At 43.3% G+C, this 23,188-nt stretch overlaps 2 protein-coding genes across 2 annotated transcripts in view; both read right to left on the reverse strand.

The window, feature by feature from the left end:
- LOC146185173 (neural cell adhesion molecule 2-like) overlaps positions 1-23,188 on the reverse strand; it is a 484,255-nt gene that overhangs the window by 292,556 nt on the left and 168,511 nt on the right. The gene's annotated exons all lie outside the window — the stretch shown is intronic.
- Positions 5,826-10,208, reverse strand: LOC146185174 (uncharacterized). Its single transcript, XM_084605792.1, has 2 exons — positions 8,552-10,208; positions 5,826-6,016 (listed from the first exon to the last, which is right to left on the reverse strand). Exons 1-2 carry the CDS (start codon positions 9,768-9,770, stop codon positions 5,826-5,828), a joined length of 1,410 nt encoding a protein of 469 aa, XP_084461918.1. The 5' UTR covers positions 9,771-10,208.

A 23,188-nucleotide genomic window follows, 5' to 3' on the forward strand; every position in this document is an offset into this window, starting at 1 on the left:
TCCAGCTTTTTAGAAGTATACTAGCGTTTAGCACCAAGCTCTGTAGCAAAATTTTGACTGGCAATCTTGTAGCCAATGTAATTGTTTTTCCTGCTCGTGTTCATCCTAGTATAGGCACAATCAGACTTAATGTTTTTGATGCTTGAGTGAGGCTCTTAAACGCGAATCCTTGTTACACCAATTGCTCGTCGTCGCGGCTTGCAGTGTGGGCGCTGTTGTGAAATGACGGATTGGAAACTGCGACAGAACTTGATTGATGTGGTCAACTACATATGCACGATTATTATATTGAAATTACCGGCGGTGACCTTTTCTCGGTCCTGAACGGCTTCCTAACCCTAACGACATCAAAAACGAGCATGTTCAGGTTTTCTCATCTGTCATATCAGACTCTCAGAGCTGAATCAAAACGAGCATTATTTCGCCCAGTCGAGAGAAATAAGTAAGCAATCGCTTCATTGAAGGGCAGGAAAAACGACTTTCTGAAAATATCACGCTTGGCTAGCTGCTCCCGGCTGCACAGAAGAGAGCTCCCGCCTTCTAAGATATGTTATATAGGAAGTTGTTCTATAGATCTGTTATACTGAATAATCTTGCAAGTATTTTATACGGTATACCGGATTTCGTAAAGGATAGACACCACTGAAACTGCGGATTCATCTGTCATCCAAGATCAGCCTGTATGAGTCGGCGGCCCTGGTATCTGGAAATATTAGCGGACTTGGGCTCGAAAAAAGTAAAGTGCTAAAAAATAACACGTCTACATTAAAAAAAAAAAAAGCAAGTGAAAGTAATTTCGCTTGTGTCTGTATACAAACCCGCACCCATCGTGACCCTTCCGAGCACGCTAGCCACTACTCTCAAGACAACTTTTTTTTCATCAACGTATTTATTATACTGAAACAATGTTCTACGTACATGAACTTTACACAGAATATTAGTAAAACAGCGCCCAATTATATGTGCAATGGGACACATCTAGTCAAAAACCTCTAGAAAAGAGACTATGCAGAGCACATGCATCACTAAGAGTGAGTGACACTTCAGTTAGAACTCTGCCTGTGCATAAAATTTCCTTAAATGACCAATCATCCCATCGTAGTGATCCTTTGTGGAAACAACAAGGTCACAATATCGGTCTATTTTCTATACGCTGTGTAATCCAATTAACAAAAACATTTCTAGGCGGTCATCAAAAAATGGCAGTGCGATGGTCTACCGTACAGAATGCGAAATAAATTGACTACCTATTTATTTATTAACTGTACAAAAACATTTAGTAATAAGTAATTTAATTAATTAAAATACCTGATTTGGTGCTCTAATCTAAAACAAAAGATAAACACTGGACGAGCTCTAATTCTTCATTGTCTAGCATTATTGCGTTGTTATGCACATCGCATCTTTTTCTCGAGAGGATAAATTGCGGTTCGTAGTTGATTGCTCTATAAGCCTGCATGGCTCGCATCTTCACTACAGATCGACTTTTTTTTTTTTTTTTTGCGGACGCGTCTGAAAATACCCAATTTTACCATGCTTGCTGTTATGCCAACGTCTTAGAACTCATGTAATTATATCTGGCGCCCAAACTTGCGCCATGCTGAGTCATTTAGCACCTGGTGCGGCCAGTGGAGCAGCGGCGCCAATTATTGACTTCCGAATAAGCATTTTAAAGTGAAGGAAGCGTTGAATGAAATATAGCTCGTATCAACCAATGTGATAAACTTACGTAGCAGCTAAGGTACACTTCGATGGCCTCATATCTACGATGTATTTGTAGAGTGAACCACATGCTTTGTTTACAAAGTCAAGTTGCAGAATATATGTCTAGTTGTTCATGCCTAGGAATATTTTAGCCTGCACAATATTATCTGAAGACCAAGAGCCCCTACTGTAAGGATTTATCTGAATGGGATTGGTTTGTCCGATTTGGTTTTGAACCGGAGTGGCCCTTCACATCTGAACTAAAGTCTGTACTGGTCTGCCCAATAAAGCTCCAAACCGGTCACGGTCCGTCCGGTTTGAGCACCCAAGAGAATATGGTTTGTTCGCTTTGAGCTCATTACCGGGCGGTTTGAGCTCCGAACCGGAATTGGTCTGTCCGATTGAGCTCCTTACCAGAGACAGACAGGTCCATATAGTTCGAGCTCCAAAGCAGCTATGTTCTTACCAATTTGAACTCGATAGGGAAGGGTTCTTCCGCTCTGATCACTATAATCCCCCATTGAGCTCTATAGCGGCTGGTATAGACAGTTTAAGCTTTATGCAGGACAGGGCAACTCCTCTATAAGGTTAAAACAGGGCCCGCATGCAGCGGTAAAAATCAATACGTCGCCATACGGAACTTTTCAAAAGGGTCATTATACCGGGCCAAGATCCACCCTCAACATGTCGACTTGTTGCAGCGATCCGGACCTACGTCGTGAAATAAAATTTCTCTCGCTCACTTAGCGGCCAAAGCTATAAGAAGGCACTCCTATCCACAGTATAGGAAGCCTTTCACTGCACTTCAGAAGAATGAAGAAAAAAAAACGCACTTCGTATGCTTGTGCTGTAGTTTCTTACAATATGAAGAATGAAGCCAATTGCATGAATCGATGAGAAGTTGGCTGCGCAGTATTTTTAGCTCATAATTTCAAACTATCGACATTTGAAAATATAACTCGGATGAGACAAGCTTAACCAGTAACTAAAACCACCTGAATTATAGAACAGGAAATAAGTTAAAAACTAGCAGTTATTTCAGCAATAAATTAGGTTTATGAAAAGATAATCTTCACTATAAGTCTACACAGGCTGGTTAACCCTTCGATATTTATACACTACAGGTAGTCTATGAGACAAATACCAAACAAAAAAAATCGAACACAGGTGAGTTGCTTTGCTACGATCATTTACGATTCCAAAAAGAATATATGAAAGGAAGTTCCCTGCTGAATTCTCGAAATTGCGATTTTGCGCCGAAAACAGAATACGTATTTGTTTTTTCGAAGAAGATTTTTTTAGCCTGTAGTGTTTACAATTAGCCTGATATTGGCATTAAATTGTTGTCCGCTTTCTGCTGATAAACCACCAAAGCGACCCAGCTTCCAATTCTCTTACAGATGTAAAGATCTCAAGAACGTGGCATCGTCAATCTCTCGCACAGTATGCGGCGCTCTGCGTCACTTTTGATGCGATATTCCTATTCCGTTGCAATGTAAACCTGTCGTCTTGACAATAAGCGGCGGCATAGTGTGTATTTGTACATCACTTGAATCCGCAGAGTACTGCCGCTGAAAGCAGATCTCAACCTTTCCACTTTTCCTTGCTTCCATCACTGAGCTGGTGATGAGCACGAGTAGGCATTTTCAAGTTGCACTCTCATTGGCCCTGTTAATTACAACTCCCGCGTTTGCCTGATCATTCTTCTCGTTTTCAAGATACAAACATTCCGTAAGTGTTCGCGTTATAATTTCCATGTCGCAATATGCTTGTTTTCAGTGAGCGCAAATACATTGAACACCCTTCAACATGGGGTTATGGACTGCGAACAGAACAAACGTCGAACGGAGAAAATCTTGCGAGTCTGGTGCCAGCAGAAGCTGCAAGCACGAAGCAAAAAGAGCACGTCAACGACAACAATCGACGCTGGCACTGAAGGCGGCCTCCTTCCAGAAACCGGATGCACGCTTCGACGACACGCGACACAAAAGGGATTTTGAATGCCACTTCCTGGCAGCGAAGCCCTTTGTCTCATTCCACCCCCACGAGGCGTCGGCAGAGGACGATTTGCGGGAAAATCAGAGGCATGATGTATAGACAACGGGGCGCACGCTCGCTGCGCGCGCGAACAGGCGCCAATCGCTCCAGAAGCAAACACCAGCGACCAAGCGGCTGCGCGGTCGGCGAACAATATGCTTCACGAGTCGTTTATCCCCAGAGAACGTTGAAGAAAAGGCAGAACAGTACGGCAGTGGTCGATCATGAGTAGCGCTGCGGTTCATGCAAGTTGCGAAGTGAGTGGTAGCCATCGCCGGAACGAGGACGCGAAACGAGACAAGCGTAATTGACTTCGTTGCCGCTAACGGTGCAAAGCTGGCTTAAACGCAGGCGTCCGATTGACGCGTCGGCTTTGTTAAGTTGCCCCGTTGTTGCACCAGGCTTACCAGTACTGGGAAACAGTGAAGTTGTCTGCGAGAGGCGCTGCAATCGGATGGCGAACGGACAAACGGGTCAGCTAAGTGCGATGCATAATGACTGCTTGTTGTGCAGAAATGGAATTAAGAATCGGCGTGCATGTCCCCCTCCACGCCATCGAACAACGTTTTCTGTCCAACGTTAGTATTTTGCGCGAAACCGGGGCCTAGGAATTCGTCGGGGCACATGAGGTGCACCACCAACATCGAAGCAGCTGATAATAGTGTGAGCACACGTTTATGGCGCAGCAAGAAATAACCGGCAATCGACAATCACCTACGCTGTAGATTTCAGCTTTACCGCTTAAGCGCACAATTATGACATGCGTATAGTATCCTGATATCGACAACATAGCGTCCATTTTAATAAAAAGGTCTTCCGTGCGCCAAAATTTGTCACACAAGGTAACTCCAAAGGAAAACCGATTGCTATTGAAGTCACGCTGAAACGCTCCATAGCCCCGTCGTGAGTCGCTTGCTCTCTTTTACCATCTCTTGCTTCTCAAATGACAAACTCAAGATTCGATAGCTGTGTTCGCTTCGTCTCGGTTTTCATGCGGCGACCCGCAAAGTATTTCAATAATTTTTGTCCGGCTCTGCTTATTCTCACAGCATGGGGCCGTGCTCGGTCGTGCTCAAGGCCGTGTTGTTGAATGTTACCTTCCAAAGTCGCTTGAGAATACGCCTGAGAATACTCGCCTGAGAATACTCGCCTGAGAGCACTCAATATATTTACTGACATTTCATTTGACAGAACGTAATGGGCTGGTTGAAGACGCTAGAATGACGGAAGCGCACATTCACAAGATGTGAGGCATTAGTTTCACTTTTGTGGTCTGGTCTCACCCACTACAGCCAGAAACGATTTTTATTTCCTCGATGCTGAAAACACCAGCAACCAGCGCGGCGAAATTCTGCTTTTTTCTTCATGATGTGAAGCGCCAAACCTCTGCCATGCGCTGAGTGCGGACGTTGAACCGCGGATATACCGGGCAAAATATTTTTAAAAGCAACAGCTACATGATAAAAAAAAAAAAGGCGCGAGGACGCAGCTACTTTCCACTAGATACTGAAAGTATGGTAATCATCAGAGCATGCCTTGTGCACTTATGCTGCGAAACAACAACGGCTCCAGGAAGCGCGCGCATAAAAATTTATACAAGCTAAGCTCTGGAGGCGCCTGAAAAAGGTGAATCTAAGCTCCGCGTTGTAGGGCACGCTTTTTACAGCCAACATTCTCGCGCACGGCGAAGAAGGCCTAGACTATACAGGGTAAAACGATAAACTCACGTGTTTTACGGCACAATGCGGAGACTGGAGTGGAAGATGGCAAACTCACCTGTGAGAGAAAAAGAAAAGAAAACGAGGGCAAGTAAATCAATTTGTTGAGCCTGCAGCACACATTGCAAAATAAAATTCAGACACACCAATTCGCATCAAAGAAAGGCGCCCTGAAGCCAAAAAGTGTTTAAAAAGAAAGAATGAAGACCGAAGATAGCATCGCCTTGGGGCGACGTGGAGGAGCTTACAGGCACTTTTTTTTTTTATAGTGGTTATTATATAACTTTTCTCCTCTTTTAAGCGCAACAAAGTGCAACAAAATCCCCGGGAGAGGTTCCTGGCCGGCATCGCGGAAAACATGCCGCCTCAGCAACTCCTGTTGCCGGCCAAGATGGAGGAAGAGGCTTCGACATTTCCGTCCCGCAGGGTGAAGAGGACTTGTACAACACCCATGCAGACAAATATCATTAGAAGCTTGCGTGTGGCGCCCAGCAGGTCGAACAGCGGGACAAGTCTCTGAAGACTGGCCACATAGACAAGTCTTAATAGGCTGGCCACTGAGAAGTGGCGAGGTTTAGAAAGGCGACACTGCAACCATATGTTTCACCGCTTTTCCCCTGGTCACTGTAGGGTGAGAGCGAGCGGCTTGTTTGATCGTGAGGGGAATGCGTCAAGCCGCCGCAGTTCAGTGCTTTGTCTCGCGTCCCTTCTCGTCAATTCCATGCTTCCAGCCATTCCCGGCCATTTACAGCATCCCTGTAGTCAACTATCAAACTCAAGAGTTGAGCGCGTGAACATTTACGAAACAAGTAGTTCAGAACTTCGCCTTTAACTTAGATTTGCTTCGGGACTATTTTCCAGTCGCAAGTTTTGTAAATAACCGCGAAGAAATATACATGGCAGTAAGGCATGATTGATGCTACGGTCAACCTCAGCATGCGGCAGCCTGAAGTGAACTGAAAAGTGGCGCTGATGCTTACTGACGCACTCCAAAGTCGGCCACTACTTAACTGCTTCCAATACGCCCACTTATAGAAAGGAGGAATCCTTACTACTTACTGTCGAAATGCCTCCCCCTCCCCTCCATCTCGGTTTCGCACCCAGTGCTTTCAACGCATTTCAGTGTGGAGTAAACGCCGTTTCAATCGTCAATTCATTCAAGAATTTCAGCGCTTCAGGAAGCAGACTAAGGCTGTTTAGTTCCATCTCTGATGTTCCAACTGCTGCCCTTTTTTGAATTATATAAATTTAAATTATGAAAATTACCTGCAAACTAACCACAATTGCAGATAATTGGAAAATCATTCCCAATGCTTAAAAAGAAGTTGGCAATAGTAGAGCTTCACCCATGGAGCCTCTGTTCCTGGGAGATAAAATTCACGAAATATGCCTTATCGATAAACTTAAATATGCATTTCTTAGTCGAAACCTCTAACAATCTCTCTTACCTGACTCTGAGGAATTCATCCAGAGCCTTGCTTCCCGGCTTATGCGTGATCCCTACATTATAGTATTAGCAGCAAAATATTGTGTCCCGGACTCGTCTCTTGAACTAAGGAGACGGGTCCAGCTGTTATCTTTTCGTTATTTGAATCACAGTTTACGTCAGCGCCATTTTGTTAACCCATACCAGCTATACTAGTGTATAAAAACGCCATTGGAGGTATTGGAAATTTGCTACCCCAGTGTAGCTCGAGCAGTGTAAAAATGACCCTTTTAAGTGCATAATTTTACTTCCGCCACCGACTTTTACACTCTATAGAAATTCAGCGTCCTTGAACAAAGGCCAGCAAGGTATCGAACACTAAAACGGCTTACCTGAACAAGTAGTCCTCGAAGCCGACACTGATTCTGGCTCTAGTATGCACCGGCTTTGGTAAACAGCCTAGTCAAAGCTTCGCTACTAGGTTTCACTTCGATTTATTTATTTATTTATTAGTACCTCACAGGCCCCGAAGAGCATTGGGTGAGGGGGGGGGGGGGGGCAAATCGGTACAAGAATATCGTACAAGAACGCGGTACAAGTCAAATACAAGAAAGGAACACGAAATTTATACAAAACCGAGTTAAAATAACATCAGACACGAGACACGAAAAACAACGTTAAGAACAAATGAAACTGTTGTACATTTCGAACATCACTATGGCAATAGATGTATACATAGATGTTTTTTAAACTCACCAGGATCAATGGAAGAGATTATGTTGTCAGGAAGATCATTCCAGAGTTTTATTGCTCTAGGTAATGCAGAGGAATTAAACGACAGGGTCTTCCCATATATCCGGTTGAAGCTGAGTTGATTTGTGTAAGCGTTGTGAAGAGCGGAAAGGTGATGCCAGAGGTAACAACGAAGGACGGGTGTGAACATATTTATGGAATAAACACAGAAGTGAAATGGAGCGACGAATTTCAAGTATCTGTATGTCATTAAGGTTTTTAAGCTGGGATACACTTGCGAGGGGACTATAATTGCTAAAAATGTACCGGGCAGCTCTGCTTTGAATGGACTCGAGCATATCTATGAGATATTTCTGATGGGGAGACCATATAGGTGAGATAAATTCCAGCTGTGGGCGAACAAATGTAAAATATGCAAGTTTTCGAACGGAGCTAGGTGAGTTTCGAAGGTTCCGGCGTGTGAAACCCAATGTCCTCGACGCTTTGTTGCAGACTGCAGAAATATGAGAAGACCATGAAAGATTTGGTGTGAACTGAATTCCAAAGTATTTGTACGACGTAACCCTTGATAGAGAGGTATTATTTATAGAGTATATGAAGTTAGAAACAACATGCTTGCGGCTAAAAGTCATTGATTTACATTTATTAGGGTTAACAATCATTTGCCAGTTTTGACACCAATCAACAATAGTGTCAAGGTAATTTTGAAGGGTCAGGTGGTCAGTCTCAGAAGCGATCTTACGGTAAACAACACAGTCGTCTGCGAAAAGGCGTAAACGGGATGAAATGTTAGTGGGAAGGTCGTTAATGTAGATTAGAAAAAGTAAGGGTCCAAGTACGCTTCCCTGTGGTACGCCTGAGGTTACGTCACATAGGGATGAGGAAGAGCCGTTGACAACTGTGAATTGCTGACGTAATGAGAGAAAGTTTCGAAGCCAAGATATTGTGAGGGAATCAAGGGAAAGGGTAGATAATTTTGTAAAAAGCCGGCCATGTGCAACTCTGTCAAATGCTTTTGAGAAATCTAAAAAAATGCAATCTGTTTGCTGGTTATCATCCATGTTGAAATGCAGGTCAGTAGTAAATTCAAATATCTGGGTATCACATGAGTAGCCTTTCCTAAAACCATGCTGATTTGAAAAGAAGAAGTCATTTCGTTCCAGATGGTTGTAAATGTGAGAAGCGATAATATGCTCAAGTAATTTACAGCATATGCATGTTAACGAAATAGGCCGATAGTTATCAGGAGAGGTTTTGTTACCCGTTTTGAAGACAGGGATGACTTTGGCTTTTTTCCAGTCAGTGGGCAGTTCTCCGGTGGATAGTGATTGCTGAAATATATGACACAAAATCTGGCTGGAAATTGAAATGGTGTTTTTAAGTATGTTCGAGTTAATGTTGTCCACTCCGGCAGATGATGACAACTTTAGATTTTTAATTAGTGATGCGATACCCTCAGCACTAATGGTGATGGGCTCCATGAATGGGTAGTCAGACTCGAGAACAATTGGCATACTGGAATAATCTTCCTTAGTAAACACTGATGCAAAAAATCTGTTGAACGCGGTTGGACATTCAGTGTCAGCTAGCGGCAAGCCATCAGTATTGTGTAGTTGTATGAGGTCATGTTTACTTTCGGGAGATATAGTCTGCCAAAACTTCTTAGGATTAGTCTGCAAAAGTGACGGCAGATCATGAGTGAAGTATTTGTTTTTGGCAGCGGTAACAGCAGAACAGTACGCTTTCAAACACAGTTTATATCTTTCCAACGAGGTTGAAGAAGGAGCAGATCTAGCTATTCTGTATAGGCGCATCTTTTTATTCCGTAATCGACGGAGGGTCTTGTTGAACCTTGGATTTTTTATGTCATTAGCTATTGTAATCAGAGGAACATGTTTCTCTATCAGTGCAGATAGTTTGTGTTTGAAGAGCAACCAGTTTTCTTCAGTAGATCGTTCGTTCCTTAGCGGGAAAAACACCTCATTGAAAAATGAGGCAAGTTCCGTGTTAATTTCATCATATCGTGCTTTACTATAATCTCTAATTTTTTTAGTTGTAATACCTGCAAACAAGCTCGGAACTAGAATATCAAACTGCAACATCTTATGATCGCTAAATCCGTCAAGATACATAACCGGCCCTATGGTATCGGGAGCAGTGGATAGAGCTAAATCAAGAATGTTAGAACCACGCGTATTCTGGCTAATCACTTGAAATAAATTGAAATCTAGTGTTAGGTTGATGAATTCTGTTGCAGCATGACTAGTTGAAGACAAAGAAGGCCAATCTATTTCAGGAAAATTAAAATCACCCAACAAGTAGATGTTGCTAGGTGAACTGTGTTCGACAGCGGCAGCAATGCTAGACCGAAGATCATGAATGAAAGAAGTCACACAATCGGGCGGACGGTAACACACTCCAAAAAGTAAATTCGAAGATATAGTTTTGCAGGCAGCCCAAACTATTTCGAGGTCTGAGTTAGAATTGATAGCAGTGGATGGTAACGTTTTTTTAATACCAAGAAGCACCCCACCCCCTCTTTTATCTGCACGGTCATGTCTGTAGATATTGTAAGCATGGGCGTCTGGAAAGATTTCATTGTCTTTGATACCGGTGTGCAACCAAGTTTCAGTTAAAGTTCAGTTCTTTTCTTTCTCATTGCTTTCAGTTTTGGATCTTCATTGCATTCCATGTGTACATATTTTATCGGATCTATGACGCATTTTTGTTTAACTATGAGGTTTCTAAGAAACCTGTGTAGCTTTCCTTTGTCATTTATCCAAGCGCAGCCAAATGACTAAAATGAGTAATTACTCCCTCAGTGAAAATATATTTTGGTGTTTCTGTCCAATAGGTAACTGGTGTTTTGAAAACCTCAGTCATGCATATGTACTTTAGTTTGTCAATGCATTAGAGATAACGACCATTTTCAACTTTTTATAACTTGATGTAGTAGTCGTAGGCCCGTTAATCTATTTCGCTCGGTTGATAATAACGAGTACATGTGCACAATTTCTATTGAAATTAGACTTTTCTGTTCAACGCACTAGCTGCCCCCCCCCCCCCCCCCCCCCCCATGTTCACCCCTTCACAAAGCTTGTGCCGTAGCGATATCTGATATAGAAAGCAACTCATGGGACGACTCCTGTATCCTAGAATATCTGAAAGACAAAAATCAGGCCGCTTCATTTGACAGTCCTATTTTTCGCTTTTGCTTTAATTTTATCGCATCGTAACACAAGCTTGGGCATGCAAGTCTTCATTTAACATTTTTTCTTTCTACATGCTGCTTTCCTACTTAACATTTTCTTAAAAGGTCATTCAGTTTCATCAAATTTGCCACACAGTACTTACGGAACGCCCGACCGCAGTCCAAGAATTGAGCGATTACCTTAATTTGCAGGCTGAGTATTACCGCGACCTTTGTTGCTTAAATTTCATGAAGAACTTGCAAAATACATCTTTCCAGGTACAAATCAAGCGAAGACTGAAATATTTTCCCGCTGTGTGTGCTCAAGACATCACAACGGTTATTCGAGACACAGAAAACATTGGAATCTTTAAATAATGTTGCCATCGTGAGGATATATGATTCGCTGGGCTCCTTTTCTCTCGACAAAATAAATCTCGATGTTAGGGAAGAGTACTGGAGAGAAGGAAAGTTGGTGTCGCAATACGACGAATGAGAGTCGCGAGAGGGGAAGAAAAAACGTCGATCGTGGGTTCGAGCGGCTGTAAAAAGGTAAATAAATTTGCTACGGCGCACGTTTAGCCGTCGCTCTCTAATGGAGCTTCAGATTTGAACCATAACTTTCCAAGCTGTCGCAAAACGTAGCGAGACTTTGCACGCCTTTCGCTCGCTCTGTCGTATTCTTCAAGTCGGAAGATTTCTGTCTGTTAAAGATAAAAGCCTCAGAAGTGCAGCGCCGCCGGCGGCGCTGCTCGGATGAACGATGTCTTGATCCTGTTTAATGACGTCTTCGAACGCGCATAGCGGGGCGGCTTTCGTACCACTGAGATCGAAAGTTTCAGCAACACGAAATAAGCAACGATCTTCAGAAGCTTCTTACGGGATTTCAGCGTTGCTGGCGCCTAAAAACAAAGCGACGCTCGATATTTGAACCGATGAAATGTTTACTCGTCTCCGCAAATCATTTAAGCTTAGAAAGCGTGGAGAAGGTAATATCGGTTAAGGGGTGGCATGGAGGAGTCACGTGTTTCTAAATACCTCTCTTTATGGAACGTCATTTGATGGGTATTGGTGCTCCGGCAACACCATTACTGCGGACTTGAAATCCCTTAATTTCCACGCGAATGAAGTAGGGTTCTTAAACCCAAATCCGACTCCCCAACAAAGCCTCAGCAAGAGGCTTAATACGCCTTAGTTCACGGGTGCAGCTGCACATATACTGGTGTTCTACCTTTGTATTTCAACCTGGAGAAAGTTTATTTAAAAAGAAGTCAAAGGTACGACGATGAGGCCTTTGCGACTCAAACGTACACCCGGCCAATTTTTTTAAACAGTAGAGCACGACCGGCGATTTCCCGGCGCCGCTGCACTGGAAGATGCAGCAGATAACAAAGCAAGTAATGCCAACTGCATGCCCACAATGCCTGCTGTTGCAGTGAGCAACGTCGGCTAGGCCATTTTGATTAGTGCGAAGCAACCACTACCCGCAATCGCCTGGTAAGAATCGGCATCCCAAGCAACTACCACTGCTTTTTGTCCGCTACAAATAGTGCGGATAATATCTGCAAATAATACAAGTTTGCAATAAACAGCTAAGCATGTCCAATAACGAATTGGAACCATTACTTATGGAACAAATAATTGTCGAGAACATTATCTAAATATCACCGAATAATTAATTTCAAAGGGATCCTCTTGGAGGAGATACCGAATATAGAACTGGCTACTGGTATAGTACTTGTGGCGTTAACAATTTACACCGATCAAAGCCACAAGCACACAGTGGACAAGAAACGTCGGATGGAGCAGAACAGCCAAGCACATAACACTCTCTCGAGAAGCGCGATTCCTTCTCCCGATTCCTGCTTCGCTGCGCCGGGCAGTCGGCTTTGGCCCGGTACTGTTAACGATTCGGCCCAGTGTACATCAAGGAGCACTGAAGTCCGTTGCAGAAGGTAGTAAAAGGATTCCTTTCAAAATTTAGTAAACGCTCTGGAATGTTTAGCATTAGGGCACAATCGTATGTTGGAAAAGGAGAGGCTTTAAACACTGCATAGGCAAACGCATTTTTTGAATGGTTTAGATCGACATAGTGGTTCGAGATGTCCCGATAGCACCGCGTGACATGCGTCAGAGGTTAAATAAAATTGCTACAAGCCGAGTGACTCTCGGTTCATGAAAAGAAGTTCAGTAAGGCCGATTCTGAGGCTGGCTTGTTCATTCTCCCTGTCTTTTTTTTTTTTTTTTTGCGTTTCAGGCTTCGCCAAAATGAACGAAAAGAAACGTGTCCACAAAAAACGTGTCTAAAGCAACATAGCGTTCCTCGTAAGGAGCTCGTTATCCAATCACTCATATGCATGCTTAATGGGCTTCCGTTCTAACGGTGGTGGTAATTCAGTGGAGAACTGGGTAACTGCTCCCAGCCATACTTATTGGCTTGCCTTTTCAGCCACGCAAATACATTTTCGCCTACTGCACTGCCAAGCTGAAAGCAGTGTTAGACACGCAATTCGATTCCGATACCCACATAGCGGCTTTTTGTTTACATGAAGCCTCAGTTTTCGGGTTGACGCCCAAAAAATCCTGTTTCATCTTTTGGCGTTAAACAAGAAAACACCGAATTACTTAAAAAATCACACACGTCCAGTTCAGTTTAATACCTGTTTGGTAGTAGTTTAGTACATATATATGCTGAAATAAAGAAAAAAAAGAATCTAAAAATAAAGAGCAACTTTCGCGATGATTTCACAAGCGCCACATCCAAGCATAAGCGCTCATGTGGAAAGTGATGTACTTCATTGATATCCACTTACTCCTGCTTTACGCCTGCAGCAGCCCCCGAAAATTTCCAATTTATATAATTTCGCAGCCTCTCCCAGGTTTACCTCTGCATTGCAATCCTCTTCCTTAATGTTCTTCATGCACTCTTAAAGAGTATTGATTATGCGCCATGATCATTTCGCGTTGAGCACGAGTTATCATCCCGCATTTGGTTTCAAATATCCTCAACTCGGTCTGGTTATCTAATTCATGGCACTTCATTTCTGTACCAATTATTTGAGTCCATGGTTTTGCTTCGCCTCGTTAGTAGTGCGCGCTGTCCTGATTGCGAGAAACATTGAAATAATTATGTCTGATAGAAGCCTTAATTTCAAAGCTGAGCAATCGTAGTCCGCATTAACGGCACAGGTTTCGTTTCAAGAACGATGGCACATTTTTCTTCACATGTGAAGGGAAGCCGATTTCACTCGAAACTTCTTGGTACTTTCACATGGTGATCATTTGGCCTAGTTGGTGCGAATCTAACGTATTGAACTAGCAAAAGAAACAGAAACACAAGAAAATAAGTACATCTCTAGTGAAAAAAGCCGTATGAGTCACAACACCTCATACAAATTTATCATACTAAACTCATACAAATGTCATACAATCTCATATTTCTCATAGTTTGATTGAGATTGGTATCAGATGATGAGATTTATACGAGCTCAGTATGAGAATTTTTATGAGGTTATTGTGACTCGTAGGGTTTTCTCACTAGGAATGGGCTATACTTCAGAAGTGCAAAAAAAAAAAAGAAGTACACAGCGCTGTCGCGTGTACTTCTTTCCTTATGTTTTTGTGTGTTTCGCGGGTTCAGTATGTTAGTTTCTTGTACTATTTCGCGGTGCTGTTAGACGCTGCTACTTCTATTTACTTTTTTTTTTCATAAATTCGCACCCTGAATAGTTTTAGTACATTACCTGAAATCACAGCTTTTGTATTTACGCGAAGCATTCGGCTCTCGTAGAGACCAAAACGCTTCGCCGTACCCCGGTTTTAAAGGAAGCTTCCAAAGACGAGTGAAATTCCTGCCGGGGAAAGCATTTGTGTGGCACCACATGCAATCCAGCAGCCGCCAGAACTACAAACCTGACCCGTGTTCGCTAAGGTAGATGGTGCCTCCATGTTCTAGGGCATGATCAAATTGTTCTTGGAGGTCGAGTTTAGGGGAGCCGAATAAATTATAGACGCCTGGTATGAAACGTATGCAATATGCGTCGTGTTGTTTGATCGACTGGAGATGGATGGTAATACGGTTAATAAATAATTAATTTCTGGGTAGTGATTCGTAATTTCTGAATTAAACAAACTTAATGTAGACAAATACTCTCGTGTGTGTGTGCGTGTGTGTCGCTCCATCTGAACACGTGCGATGCGCTGCAGCTGGTACTACTGTGACAACGGCCTGACATTCTACCAGAGGCGTGTTACAGTGCGTGAACCTTGTTTGACTAGGTGTCTTGTGGTGGTCGTGGTCGAAGAACAGAGAGAATTAAGAAAGATTCCGAGAAGACGGAGAAGAACGGTCAGTAATAGCAGCTAGACGTTTGAAGCGGAGGTGGTCTGTCAATGTATCAATGTAATTAAGGGAAGCAAAGCATTGTAAGTATGCGGAGGAAGCCAGAGTCAGCAAGTCGCCGATGATTGTAAACGTGGGGTTGAAGCTGACTTTGTCCGTAAAGCCAAAGATGCCGAGAAAAAGTGTCATAGTCATTTTATTTATTTATTTATTTATTTATTTATTTATTTATTTATTTATTTATTTATTTATTTATTTATTTATTTATTTATTTATTTATTTATTTATTTATTTATTTATTTATTTATTTATTTATTTATTTATTTATTTATTTATTTATTTATTTATTTATTTATTTATTTATTTATTTATTTATTTATTGAATCCTCAAAGACCCCATTTAAGGGGTATTACATGAGGGGTGGGTTTGGAGTACGGCGGTTACAATAAAAAATGTCTTTCGATGGCAGTCTTGAAATTTAATAACAGACAAAGCGGCATGATTAAAATAGCATCACAGTAGCAACAAATAAGGCAATGAGCGCGCATGTTATTGCGTCTGTATTCTTAAGGCGAAGAACAAACGCCCTCCTCAATTTTTTCTTTAACAGGGATCAATTATCTTAGCGATTATCCTGAAGATTAACCATTTTGTTTTCCTTTTCACGTTCCTAGTACTACTGCGTGAGAAAGTAAATTAAAGGCAGGTTCCCTAGTTTGCCAATCCTCTCCAAGACGTGATGGGCCCGTCAGTGTTGGAGCTGCAGTCCGTACTTCGGCTCAAGAAACCTAGCTACTTCAAACAGGAAGGGTGCGGTGGCACCCACTGCAGCAGTACTCTGAGCCACGCAGCGGAAAGCTTTTGTATGTGCTCTGTAAACGATATCGAGAAAGAAATTGACACAGGATCAACCTTCTTGAAGAGATATGCGAGAGAAATGTCAAGTGGAAATTGGTGCTGTTACGCTGATGATTCTGACGAATCAACAAATTTAGGCAACGTGCAGTCAAGATTTTATATTGATCGATCCTGGAGTGGAAATGAAAGGTAGTATAACGAGACAGATCGGCATATCTCCAGTACGCCAGTAATCTTTATTCTAAGAATGCTAGATCCTCTCGATAAAGAGTGAGAACGGAGTAAAAGCTGAAATATTCTAGTTTTAAAATTTGATAATAGGGGCTGGCGCAGTCTCATAAAAATGGTGTATCAGTAAGGAGTATGCTAAGGAAATCAACATAATTGATCAAAATTTGCCAGCGGACGGAAATTCAGGACGAAAATTTGCGAGGCCTCTTCTCATTTCTTACACAATTTCACCGCCAAATTTAATAACTAGGCATGCTTTCATTTTCACCTTGTGATCAATCACTAACACCTCCCGTACATTTGTGCTATAATTATCTTTCCACCAAAATTGTAAAATATTTTTTGATCCTACCCTGCTTAGAAAAGCAGTTATTTGGCTGCGCAGGCGCACTGCTCCACGCACCACGTGAAGGGAATCATTTGCCGCAGCCTCCAGACTGTGCTGATTGGCATTCACTTCGGGCAACGCACCAAACAGAAGGAAAGATAGGAAGAAAGATATGTGGTCAACTTGCGCTCAGCACACACTTAAAAGCAGGACGGCCTACTAGAGCACAAGCACACGCCACCGCCCGTTGACATAGCGGCGGGAAGCAGTTCGTAATAACTTCCACCGAATGGCAAAGGAAAGTGCGGATTCCACAGGCGAGGCCTTTCTCGTGGCCTTCGTCGGCGGTGTGCCTTGGTGGGACGAGCTTGCCGCACGCACAGCAGACGCGCTGCCCGCCGGCGCATCACCGAGTGCCCGGCTGCGGACAGAGCGTGGAGCACGTCGGAGTGTGGCCGAGGGGCACGTCCGCTGTTTGCCCGACGCATTCCTTTGGGAAACAAGCGCAATCTGCTTCCTCGCAAGCAGCGTGGCAGAAAGGAGAGATGGGAAAATGTTTGGCCTCCCTTGGAGCGTGCAGCCTTGTCAAGGTATTGCGTGAAGTAGTCGAGGGATTCTCAGAAAGGCTCTTCAGTGGTAGCAACGCTTCGCAGGTCGGAGCCTCGGTAACCAAGGCTAGTGAAGATAATTTCTTACCAGTGTGGAATGTAGCCAACGTACTGTCTGGAAAAAAAAAAATCGATGTAGACAGTACGGCTACCGCCAGTCAGGCAAAACTGCATCGTCACGTCATCTTCCGGAATCGTTTGTTATCGAGACAGCTGATGGCAAACCCGAATGGCGCCGCAGTAGCAGCGACCCCACCACGAGCCTCTTCTTCCCCCCCCCCCCCTAAAAAAAAAATCAGACCGTTTCCCACGTTCTCATCTTCGCAACCTTCTAACAACGCCGTTACTTTTGCCCTGCGATTTCTACAAGTCCAAATAGATAAGCATTCAAGAATAACTTATTTGACAGCAGTTCATCCGTTTCGGCTGATTCGCTTGACGTGTGCCTAAAATTTAGGACGTTCACGAGAGAACAGCGCTGAAGCTAATCTGTCTTTTTCCTCGTTTTATGAAAACTACGTTTGGTGAAAAAAGAACATTCCGGAGTAGCATAGCAGGAACACATTTAGCCATCGCGTGCTTCTCATTTAATTGCTAAGAACAAGAGGCATATTTTACGTTATCGCGCGCACCCGAAACTACATAGCCGAATGCGTTGCGAGTCCTGACTCTCCTTGACAGATCATTGTCTCATGGTCGCTGACATGCTACTTCAACTGAAATAGGTTACTTGATTAAGCCAGTAACGTATGTAACAGCGAAAGACTATAGCCACGGGTCTCCGCAGTGCCGGTAAGTGTTCTCAGCAAATCTCTTGGAAGAAGGCAGCAGAGCAGGTAACAACACAAAAAATAAGAAGCACACACAAACTCAACGACCACGCTGCACTGTTGTTGTTGTTCTCCTCTAATTTGACGCTGCACTGACAACTATATTGACAAGAACCTGCACATCTTCTCCCTTCACTTCACGTATGCAGCCAACTTCTTCCTTGTCTTTAACCTCCTGCCGCTTTGCGCAGAAATTCTAATTCCTTCTTCAACAATACCACTGAAGGCATAGTGATTCATTGGTCTCCCGAGTCAAGTCACAGAATGCATATGCTTCATAAGTTTCCCTTGCTAACTTATCCTTCATCCTTCTCATAACCTTAACATTGTGAAGGTCAGCTGGACATTTTTGGTCTCTACAACCAACGCAGTCGTTGCAGTGCACCGCGAGATTAGTGCCAGACTTGTCCGATATTGTCATAGCGTGCTCTCTAATCCTGTCATTGAGACATCCTCCTGTCTGTCCAATATATTTCTTTCCAGAATACAAGGGAATCTGATAAATAATCCCCTGAATACACTTAGGGTACCTAGTCCTGTGTGAAGTTTTGCATCTAGAGGTGAATTCCTGGTTCTTAACCCGCACACACATCCCTTTTGCTCTTATTGGTGCCGTAGGAATAACCCGGATGCCGTGTCTTTGACCAATCTTCATTAAATTATGGATGAGGCTGGGTTACATTTAATAAAGCTAAGCTTACTGGTTTGGAGAACTAACTAGCAAAACCTGACTTGCAAGAGAAAACAGGAGTTGCAGTCTTCCTTTTGTGTTTCGCAGGGCTGGTTGTGTGTCTCACGGGCTCGTTTTAGACTGTGCCCGACCACGTACCTACTTTTATTTCTTTAACAATATTCTCTTCGATCGCGTTCCTGACACACTTCAAGGGCTCCAGGCTTATAGATACTGTCGTCAACGACGTACACTCAGTGCCCTAAAAGAATATATGGCGAATCAATAGCTAACACCGGCGGATCGACCTATATAACGCGGTAAATAAGCTGGCGCCCGGTGCTCCATAACGCCGGCTATAAACCTCTTCTGCGGTTGTTTGACGTCATGTAAAACACGTAACTATACAGAGCTTATCCCATGCTTCCAATGCTGTCTATTTATACCCCTTTCCATCTCGTTCAACCGCTCTGCAACTGCCTCCCTTCTTTCTGGCTCCACTACAAGCGAACTTGCCGCCGGTGCTACGGCACATGTGCTACCCTTATCACCATGGCAACCAAGCTCAGAGCACCTTCCCTCTGCCCCTTTCTACACCCATGCAACCGCTGTTCTCTCCACTGAGCTACGCCGAGAAAACACGGTGATGGATGTTTTCTTCTTACATCTGTACCCCTTACCTGGCAACCCAGCAGGTCAGATGGTTAGAGACTTCGCTACAAAACGATACCATCTCAAACGACTTGTCACTTGATGTACGGTTGTGTGCAAGTCTCGTTACCATATATCTTAAAAGTCCCTTTAGGGTTCATCAAATGTGGACATGGCAAAGCACGTCTATTATGGGAAAAAGGATACTGAACTGAGCCGAACTGAGCTGCACTAATTCTTCTCTTTTTTTTTCTAACTTCATTAAATATGTATTTCCAACTCGAGGACACTGAAAAAATAGGAGGCTGAAGTGATGAAGCCCCGCTTCCACTTCATTACAGAAGCAGTCTCAAAGATGCAATGAAAAACGAATCCTGCTCCCATGGAACACCAATACGCGAATACATACGAACTACAACACAAAGACGCAGAGCAGCAATGAGAAAGGGCAGGCCAACGTTTTCTAATTCAAAACATTACGCTACTGACTGCAGTTAGGTTCTTCTAAAACATGGCTCTGTTCTGCATGACCGAGCGATTCTTCTGCGCCGGGCTGTCGCCACTCAATTTGATAAGTGATGGTACAAATAACGCAAACATGCCATAAGGCAGTCGTGGTTATTTCAGGGAGGAGTGTGTGTTTATCAGCGGGAGCAGCGGCATTTATATGCTGGTCGATAGAGGTGCCGCGTTATGATAACGGCGCATCAAAGCATGCTACAAGTACTGGAGTAGGGATTTTTCTAGCTTCACTGAACAGACAGGCAAAAGATTGCTTATATCAAAAGATTTCCTCTTTTGTAACTGTGGGAATGGTGCAAGTGGATCACCATATTTTTGCGCTCAGCTGTTCTTACACCGCTAAGCGGCAGCGGCAGCGTTCCTGTCAGCGTTGACAGTATTGATCCAACGACAAGGAATAAAGAAAGAAATATGGACCGCCGAAGGAGACAGGTCACGGCATAGGCAACTGACATGATTAGCTCTGCATGACGTCGTGATTGCATTAGCGGACGAGCCGTCGCTCAAAATGAACGGGAGCCCGTCACCGTAGGTGTCAATTACTGAGCCCTGCGCACAGGAAGTACTCCATAAATTGTTTTCCTAAACAACAACAACAAAAGACGTTACCCAAACGGGGGATCGGCCAAGAATGAGAAGGAACAAAGCAGTGAACAGTTCATGACGAATTCATCTTTCTTTCTGGTTCATGGTTTTAAAACTTCTAGGCAGAATTGCTGTTAGCTTAGACGCGAGCACAATCTAATCACCACCGGTAACAGATTTCAAGCTTTTTGAAAGTCGGTGACGGGATTATCCCAGCGGCGAAGTAGTCCTAGAATCGCGTCTCTGAGCAAACTACGATTGTCTAAAAAGGCTACTCACCGCTTTTCACTGTAGTTTAATGGCTGCAGTCATGTAAATATTTTTTCTCTTCCAATAATTCCGCCCCACACCTATTACTGCCAGCAGGAAAACAATTTAATTTGTATCCTTAGAATGATGCGTTGTTTGGAGAGTTGTACCCTCAGTACAACAGTGTTTGCGGATTAATTCCAGACGTATTTTCCTGCATCGCTGGAAGAGAGTTCTAATTTGGATGTGCGGACTAAAGCTGAAATACCTCTCTGGAGTAATTTTCGTTGTTACTGAGTTTTTCTCATCACGCATCCTCTGGCCGGTCGACGCATGACTACTGGCCAATTGACTACTTCGAGGGACGATGCTGTCACTCATATACCAAACGGGACGGTCAGTCTGCTGAAAAAAAAAAAATGATCTCTTTTCTGAAAACCATATGGCGTCAGTAGGTGGACCTTATGTTCACATCTCTGTACGCATACGCTGCGCATGAACTAAGAGCGCATATGTGATAAAACAGCGTAACGGCTTACGAAACATTGTACACTTAGCGTACGTAATAGTGCATACACTATTGTAAAGTTGCCTATCATTCAAGCTGGCAAAAGTTCAAGGTATGCCATGGTGAAGTAATTTTCTCGTTCTCAATCATATTCACCACAAGGGCATCTGTAATATGAAGATGTCGGTTCTGAAATCCCCTATGTAATTGACCCAGGCGCCCCCCTAAACCAGGAACGTCGTCTAGCATACCGTCCGACGAAATAAATGTACGCACACACAAAAAAAAAAAAAAAAAAACTAGCAATATTGGCAGACCGAAATTTGTGCATATTTTCAAAGCAAAATTCACTAGCTGCTTCGTTCCTTCTCAAACGACGTCAACATACCTATCCTTTCATATATAACCGGTAAGTCTCACTGTGAGTAAAAGGCAATCAGAAATATTTTAGGCTGAGTTATGATGAGCAAATTACATTCTTCCCGGACATAGAAAGCCTAAAGGTAAAGCCTAAAGGTAAAGCCTCCGGTGCCCTCATGATCACCTTAGCCCTCTCACAAGAAAGGTGGAGGCCTGATTTACAGCTCTCTTGTAGTTATTGTTTAGTTATGAGTACTGAGTCTAGGTCTTAACGATTACAACATACCTAAAGCTACTGACCCTACACGTAATCTGGGTTCAGACATTCCTGGTGGCGCTGCATATAAACATCGCCTGTCACCAGCCTTTATGCCGAAGTCAATGACCCTTCACTGGATGCTAGCAGAATCGCAGACACGTGCATGCATTCCCGAGCGACGAGAGCATGGACGCGTTGAAGCCTGGCCTGATTGGATCAACTGCCTAGCAATGCCAATAGCAAGACCCAGTACCTTCATGGTTGATTTTTCACACAACGTACAACCTCGTTCTTACATAATTTCATAGGAAACAAACCCCCGCACGGCTTGCCATACAGTATTATTTCACACTGATAGGAAAATATGAAGGCCGCACTAGGTATTATGCAACTGGTTCCCCAAGTCGGCGTTTTAACTGCTGAATGATAAGAGTCTGGACGGCTGTGGGAACAATATTGACGAAATACTATTCAAACCATTATCACTGAAACGAATTCATCAGCCATACTAACAGCCCTTCACGCCAGAAACGCAGCGACAACATCAGTCGGCGACATCAGAAGAGCCATAATACTGGAACACTACATAATGCTGGGCTCAGGTCCGAGCTACGTCGGAATTGCTAGCAATACGAGAACAGGCATGTGCTCTTCACTGGCTCTAAGGAAGGAAGAAAGAGTAACTACAAAGGCTTAATATTAGTACACTGCAAACTGAGTAGTAAACCGTAGCCCACGTGGGATATTGAAGTAAATAAAAAGCTACAGTTCATAACCGCTCATCTTAGGAAAATGGAAAACATTTAGACTGCAGGAACATTTTACTGAAGTGATATTACGACTTCGAACTAGACACACATATATTACACACTTTATAGTGACCGAACGAAGAAACGCCTACATGTGAATTACGCAGAGGAATGGCCACCAGAAAGAATATGTTATGTGTTTGCCCAAACGAAAAGCGGGCTGCGTGATAACAGGCTTCGGCCGCAATTTAATGACGAACAAATACGGCTGCACGCTAAGTTTCTCCTTGGGCAACAAATACGTTTTGACATTTCCTGTTTCTTTTTTTTTTTTTTTTTTCAGGGCAGCAAAGCTTTTCAACACTGTACACACCTTAACCATACGTTAGGCGCATGATGACCTTGACTGCCCATCGACCATAAAACCTAACACAACAAGGTTTCATAAGGCAATTTTTTATCCACTGTGAGTTCGTATAAGTACCAGGATAAAAATCAACTGCACTGATATGACGTATTGAGCATTTGAGCTTTCATGCAACAAAGTGACTCTACGACCGGCTTTTTCTTCTCTAATTGTTTTCGCCCTCACCGCTCGATCTCCCGTAA

The sequence above is a fragment of the Amblyomma maculatum genome, chromosome 6 (genome assembly GCF_055883805.1).
Source record: "Amblyomma maculatum isolate TAMU_Amacu chromosome 6, ASM5588380v1, whole genome shotgun sequence".
Lineage (NCBI taxonomy): Eukaryota > Metazoa > Arthropoda > Arachnida > Ixodida > Ixodidae > Amblyomma > Amblyomma maculatum.